Source organism: Callospermophilus lateralis, chromosome 4, assembly GCF_048772815.1.
Source record: "Callospermophilus lateralis isolate mCalLat2 chromosome 4, mCalLat2.hap1, whole genome shotgun sequence".
In the NCBI taxonomy this organism is placed as follows: domain Eukaryota; kingdom Metazoa; phylum Chordata; class Mammalia; order Rodentia; family Sciuridae; genus Callospermophilus; species Callospermophilus lateralis.
This window is the reverse complement of record NC_135308.1, coordinates 17,782,154-17,789,318: the sequence shown is the minus strand read 5'-3', so window position 1 is coordinate 17,789,318 and position 7,165 is coordinate 17,782,154. Positions and strand designations below refer to the sequence as shown.

The window sequence follows — 7,165 nt, the reverse complement described above, 5'->3', positions numbered from 1 at the left end:
GTATGAAAAAATTTTCAGCATCTTTAGCAATTAAAGAAATGCAAATCAAAAATACTCTAAGTTTTCATCTCACTCCAGTCAGAATGGCACCTATTAAGAATACAAACAACAATAAGTATTAGCAAGGATGTAGGGAAAAGGCACACTCTTACATTGCTGATGGGACTGCGAATTGGTACACCCATCTGGAAAGAAAGTAGCATGGAGATTTCTTGGAAAACTGAGAATGGAACCACCATTTGATTCAGCTATCCCACTCCTATGTTTATACCCAAAAGACTTAAAAATAGCCTACTAAAGGGACAGAGGCACATCAATGTTTATAATAGTACAATTCACAAAAGCTAAATTGTGGAACCAGCCTAGATACTCTTCAGTAGATGAATGGATAAAGAAAATGTGCTATATATACACAATGGAATATTACTCAGCATTAAAAGAGAATAAAATCATGTTATTTGCAGGTAAATGGATGCAGTTGGAGAATATAATGCTAAGTAAACCAATCCCCCCAAAACAAATGCCAAATGTTTTCTGATATAAAGATGGGGGTGGGGGCGGGGAGCATGGAGGAATAGACAAACTTTAGATAGGGCAAAGGGGAGGAGGGGAATGGAGGGGGCATGGGGGTGGAAAGATGGTGGAATGACGTGGACATCGTTACCCTAAGTACATGTATGAAAACACGAATGGTGTGACTCTTCTTTGTGTACAACCAGAGACATGAAAAAAAGTGCTCTATTTGTAATATGAATTGAATTGCATTCTGCTGTCATATATATCAAATTAGAATAAATAAAATGTAAAAGAAATCATTCTAATGCAAAGCAGACTTCTGCTTACATCTTATTTTTTAAAATATTTTTATCAGTTGTAGATGGACACATATATTTATTTTTATGTGGTGATAAGAATTGAACCCAGGGCCTCACACCTGCGAGCAAGCACTCTTCCACAGAGCTACAGCCCCAGCCCTGCTTATTATATCTTATTGACTATAACTGGAATTGACCTCCATTACTAGCAAAAGGGAATGGTATTGTGATGCTCATCTTAGATCAATTATATCTATCCTCTAAAGCTGGGAGGTAGATCTAGTCTTCCCTATCTCCCTTCACCCAACCCCCAAAGAGGATTTTTTAGACTATAGAAAAAGTAGGACAGGAATAATACTAACATCTGCTATAATTTTCAAAGTGATAATCCAGATGGGTATTGCCCATTTCCTCACTTTAGTGCCTTACAGAAGAAATATATATATATATTTGGTACCAGGAATTGAACCCAAGGATGCTTAACTACTAAACCACATCCCCAGCCTTTTTTTGAGACAGTGTCTCACCAAGGTGCTTAGGGGCTTGCTAAATTGCTGAGGCTGGTCTTTTAACTTGCAATCTTCCTGCCTCAGCCTTTTGAGCCTCTAGGATTACAGGTGTGTGCCACCACACCCCTCCTTACACAAGGATCATAACTTCACTTAATCCATACTCTGGCTACCAAGCCAACCAAATTCAAACAATGGGAGAAAAAATGAATCTAGCATTTGTGACTTTTTTATACTTCTCTTTTAACAAAACTCTATAGTTAAGATAAGATGTAAGTCAAACTTCAGTGTTCCCAACCTGTAAATACTACTCACCCTCACATAGTGAAAATGTATGTTTTCACAAATAGGGTAGAGCTCCTGGGTAATCAGGAGCTCTGTTTCCTCTATTGTAGCCCAGTAGAAATCGCACTTAACAAATCCTGCTGTTTATATTTTCTCCTCCATAGGTACTTGTATTAGTGATCCTGCAAGGTTTTATTTTCATGGGAAATGTACACCACAAAAATGAATACTTCTTCATAAGAGGAGAAAAAACTACGGTGAAAAATTTAAACAAAGGTAGAACAAGAAATTTGTTATAGTTGTTGTTTAAACTGACTTTTAAAATCAGAACTCAAAACGGGCAGCCTGGTCTGTTTTATTTGTCCAACAAAACGTTCACAGTTTTTTTCAGTTTTGAAAGCCTTTCAGTGAGGCTGGTAACCTCCTGTTTGCTACAGGCCCCTCCAACCCACTTATACTTTCCCTCACATTCATGGGCCACCATTCTCGAAAGCCCAGTAGGCACATGAATTTGCTAATCCCTACCTCTTATGGGTAAACTAAAATTAATGTGAATAATTTACCTATTTGCCAAAAACTTTTAACTGGACTTGAAAATGAGTTGCACAATTAAAATAATATACTCTTCTCCAAGACAACTAGATTTTTGGCATGCTACCTTAAATATTTTTGGCTGGACTTTTGTCAGTAATAGCCTTTTCTAAATAAGTGAAACACAAAATGGTATTGTGTATTTGATTTATTTGATTAAGTTGTGTTCATGGCCACATGAGGCAATTTTGCATTATCAAATTATGTGTAATTTATACTTATAATTTTTATTTATGTTGAAGCACATTTAAAAGACCAAAATACTTAAAGAAAATAATAACTCAAATGTATATAGATCTCTCTATATATACATATAACTTTCCAGATTTCCCTTTCAAAAGTATCAGAACATTTTATAAATACTTCACAAAAAGTTATTTTCTGTAGTATGAAATATCCACACAGCCTCACAGAATGACAGAGGGAAATTCATACTCCTTATTTAGGGTATTAAATCTCTAATATCATATTTTTTTTCTTCACAAAAAAATAAACTTTAACTAATGTTAAAAACGTTTTACTTTAGCAAATAGTTGAACAATGCTTTCAATGAATGGAAGAACTTGGGCCCTTGAAAAGAAATGTTAAGTAGTTCCTAATTCTCCCGTCTGTTTTTCATGTGAACACTGCCTCCTAGATCATTTTTATACTATCATATTTAGGTTGTGTGGATTAGAGTTCTCTTCTGCCAAAATAACAGTGAGCTACCTGTGTTTCTATTTACTGCTTTCCTGCCAAATCTCCAGTCCCCCTATAAAAGTAGTTTGCTTTTATGATGCTGTGATTATTTTTTCCCTCTAATGTCTATATTATTTACTCCCAGTCCCAGTCTGGTCTGCTTGCATTTTCTGTCCATTTATTTGCCTAAAAAGATAAGCCAACATTAATTTGCAAAGGACATGGGGAGTGATGAATATAAGATAATCTTTTAAGGATTTGTCCATCTCCAACATTTGTTCACCAAGCTTTAAAAAACATTAGTGTCATACCATTACTGTTTATTCTGATATATGTCCTTAAAAAGGTCTGTCCTTAAAATTAGAGGCTGGGGTTGGGGCTCAGTTGGTAGAGCGTTTGCCTTGCATGTGTGAGGCACTGGGTTCGATCCTCAGCACCACATAAAAACAAATAAATAAAATAAAGGTATTATGTCTGCCTACAACTAAAAAAAAAATTTTAAAGAAAATGATAGAGCTACTTGAAATGGCAAAATAAAAGTCTAAAATATTTTTCTGAATTATAAGAGACAAAACAAAGTAGCAAGACCTTCTGAGTAGGTTGTTTACAACCCTGAGGAAACATTAAAATTCTCTGAGGAGCTTTCAAAATTACGGATGCCTAGATTCATCTCCAGAAACTCTGATTTAATTGGTTTGGAGTGCAGCCTGGACATGAGATTTTTATAAAGTCTCCCGGATGATTTTAAAGTACAACCAATGTTGAGAACCACTGGTCCATCTCCAGATTGTCTGCTCCCATTAACCTTAATATCTATTCTTTAACCTTAATCTTGATTTTAATCAATTGGTACATTTTTAAAACACAGTCTCTCAAACTTTAGTTCCAGAAATTTAAATTGTATTTGTCTGAGGTGGAACTCAGGCAGTTTTTTCTTTTAAGTGTTATAATTTTAATGTGAAGTTAAGGTTAAGAATTATTGCTCAAGAACCAAGATGTTCAACACCACAACATGGAGTGCAATTATTTTCATTTTTTTTGATGGCAAGCTATAACCTTTGCTTGCTAGAAGAGTTCAATGGCACAAATTCAGTTTTGTAACTAATCTTCTTTAGAAAATTATTTGTAGTAACAGCTGTTAAAAGGTAAACTGAGACACATTAAAACATTTAATAAGAGTTTATTTGTGCATTTGGCAATTCATAGGTCAGACCACTCTAGACCCCCAGCAGTTTGAGGACTCTGCCAAAGGGGCCCAGAAGGAGGCTTTTATATGGTGAATGCAGAATTAAGGCAAAGAAAAATTTGGATAAAGTAAAGCAGTGTTGGACTCACTGGAGCACAAAGACCCTACTTAGAGGTTAGTTGGCAGTTACTGACTGGTGAAGCTGGCTTCACTGTACTGTTTACACTGAAATGGGTTTTGATCTGCTCAGGTGGGAACCCAGAGAGCTGGAGCTGCCGCAGCCAAAGGCCTCCTACTGAATTATTCTAACACCATAATAGTTCTTCAGGATTCAGTGGGAAAATTGCAGGACTGGACATTCTCCCAGTGAGTGGTTTTGGATTTGTTCGGCTGTAACTCTTGGTCTAGTTAGTCACTGTATTTTTGCTGTGACAGCTGATATTCAGAATTTTTAGTCGCTCTGAGACAGTCTCTGCTGGGCGTTTGCCACCTTGAGGAGATTCAAAGTGACTTGGGATGTTTTCAGTTTACTCTTCTTATTTAAATGAATGAAAATGGCTCCAATACAGCGCACAACCCCCCCCCCCCCCGAATAGCTTCCTATGACACACGGATCTGAGGATGTCCTTTTGTAAATTTAGATCATTGGAAAGTATGAAAAAGGCTTAGTTATTTTAAATAACATTGAGCCAGCAAGGGAGATACATTGACCAACCACGCCCTTGAGCGCGAATGGTGGACGGCGCATGCGCGGCCCCGCCCTTGGGCGGGGCTTGGCGGGACCACGCGCCCCCTGTGGTCACGTGAGGGAACCGCCCGGGCGCGCTCTGGAGACCATCGCTCCGGGAACTGTAGAGAGCGCAGGCATGGCCATGGCCAACGACGCCAAGCCCGACACCGAGACGCTGCAGGTGCTGCAGGACATGGCCCACCGCCTGCGAATCCACTCCATCAGGGCCACATGTGCCTGCAGCTCCGGGCACCCCACGTCGTGCTGTAGTGCCGCGGAGATCATGTCCGTGCTCTTCTTCCACGCCATGAGGTACAAACGGACCGAGCCGGAGCACCGCGACAACGACCGGTTTGTCCTCTCCAAGGGCCACGCGGCTCCAATCCTCTACGCTGCTTGGGCCGAGATAGGCGACATCCGCGAATGCGACTTGCTGAGCTTGAGGAAAATTCACTGCGACTTGGAGGGACACCCCACGCCTCGACTCTCGTTTGTTGACGTGGCAACAGGGTCCCTGGGGCAGGGACTAGGCGCTGCCTGTGGAATGGCGTACACTGGCAAGTACTTCGACAAGGCCAGCTACCGGGTGTTCTGCCTCATGGGAGATGGCGAATCCTCGGAAGGCTCTGTCTGGGAGGCTTTGGCTTTTGCTTCCCACTACAATTTGGACAATCTCGTGGCAGTCTTCGACGTGAACCGCTTGGGACAAAGTGGCACTGCCCCCCTGGAGCACTGCACAGACATCTATCAGAATCGCTGTGAAGCCTTTGGGTGGAATACTTACCTAGTGGATGGTCATGATGTGGAGGCCTTGTGCCACGCATTTTGGCAAGCAGCTCAAGTGGAGAACAAACCTACTGCTGTCATCGCCAAGACCTTCAAGGGTCGAGGTATTCCAAACATTGAGGATGCAGAAAATTGGCATGGAAAGCCAATGCCAAAAGAGAGAGCAGATGCAATTATCCAGTTAATTGAGAGTCAGATACAGACCAACAGGAATCTCATGCCCAAGCCCCCTGTGGAAGACTCACCTCAGATCAGCATCACTAATATAAAAATGACCTCTCCGCCTACTTACAAAGCTGGTGACAAGATAGCTACTCGAAAAGCATGTGGTTTGGCTCTGGCTAAGCTAGGTCATGCACATGAAAGAGTTATTGTTCTGGATGGTGACACAAAGAACTCCACCTTTTCTGAGATATTCAAGAAAGAACATCCTGAGCGTTTCATAGAGTGTTTTATTGCTGAGCAAAACATGGTTAGTGTGGCACTGGGCTGTGCCACACGTGGTCGAACCATTGCCTTTGCTAGTACCTTTGCTGCCTTTTTGACCCGAGCATTTGATCAGATCCGAATGGGAGCCATCTCCCAAACTGATATCAACCTCATTGGTTCTCACTGTGGGGTATCCGTTGGTGAAGATGGACCATCTCAGATGGCCCTAGAAGACCTAGCCATGTTTCGAAGTATTCCCAATTGCACCATTTTCTATCCAAGTGATGCCATATCAACAGAGCATGCTGTTTATCTGGCTGCCAATACCAAGGGCATGTGCTTCATTAGAACCACCCGACCAGAAACTGCAATCATTTATACTGCACAAGAAAATTTTGAGATTGGACAGGCCAAGGTAGTCCGCCACAGTGTCAATGACAAGGTTACAGTTATTGGAGCTGGAGTTACTCTACACGAAGCCTTAGCAGCTGCTGATGATCTTTCTCAACAAGGTATTTCTATCCGTGTCATTGATCCATTTACTATTAAACCCCTGGATACAGCCACTATTATTTCCAGTGCAAAAGCCACAGGTGGCCGGGTTATCACAGTAGAAGATCACTACAGAGAAGGTGGTATTGGAGAAGCAGTCTGTGCAGCTGTCTCCAGGGAGCCTGACATCCTTGTTCATCAGCTGGCAGTGACAGAAGTGCCTCGAAGTGGGAAACCTAGTGAATTGCTGGACATGTTTGGAATCAGTGCCAAACAAATCATAGAGGCTGTGAAATATACTTTAATGAGCTAAAATCGCTCATTTTTTAACAAATCTATTGACTTTGGTCTTAAAACACTGGTGGTTTTATAGTGAATTTATACTTGTTACAAAACCATCTATACAGTTGTACTGGTTTTGAAAAGCAAAGCCACTTAACACAATTACTAATTCCAAAACTCAAGTTATTGAACTTTCTGTTAAACTCTAATATGTAAATGTCTATCTCATTTTTTAAATCTTTAAAGTGAGTCATAAAAATTTTAAGTTGTAGAATAGTAAATAAAGCAACCACTTAATATAAAGTTCTTTGATAAGACTACAAATAATTGACTGGGCTGGGTATGAATCTAGAGGTAACTGCTTCTTAAAAATGTATAATTT

The 7,165-nt window shown here is 40.3% G+C and overlaps 1 protein-coding gene across 1 annotated transcript; it reads left to right on the top strand.

Moving 5' to 3' along the window:
• The first annotated feature begins 4,936 nt into the window (after positions 1-4,936).
• On the top strand, positions 4,937-6,814 carry Tktl2 (transketolase like 2). The gene is made up of 2 exons (XM_076852334.1): positions 4,937-5,161; positions 5,276-6,814. Exons 1-2 carry the CDS (start codon positions 4,937-4,939, stop codon positions 6,812-6,814), a joined length of 1,764 nt encoding a protein of 587 aa, XP_076708449.1.
• Positions 6,815-7,165: the final 351 nt, after the last annotated feature.

Coding starts and splice junctions, on each gene's coding strand:
- Tktl2 (XM_076852334.1), top strand. CDS start 4,937: ATGGCCAACGACGCCAAGCCCGACACCGAGACGCTGCAGGTGCTGCAG. Junction 5,162..5,275: donor ACCGGTTTGTCCTCTCCAAG/GGCCACGCGGCT, acceptor CACCCCACGCCT/CGACTCTCGTTTGTTGACGT.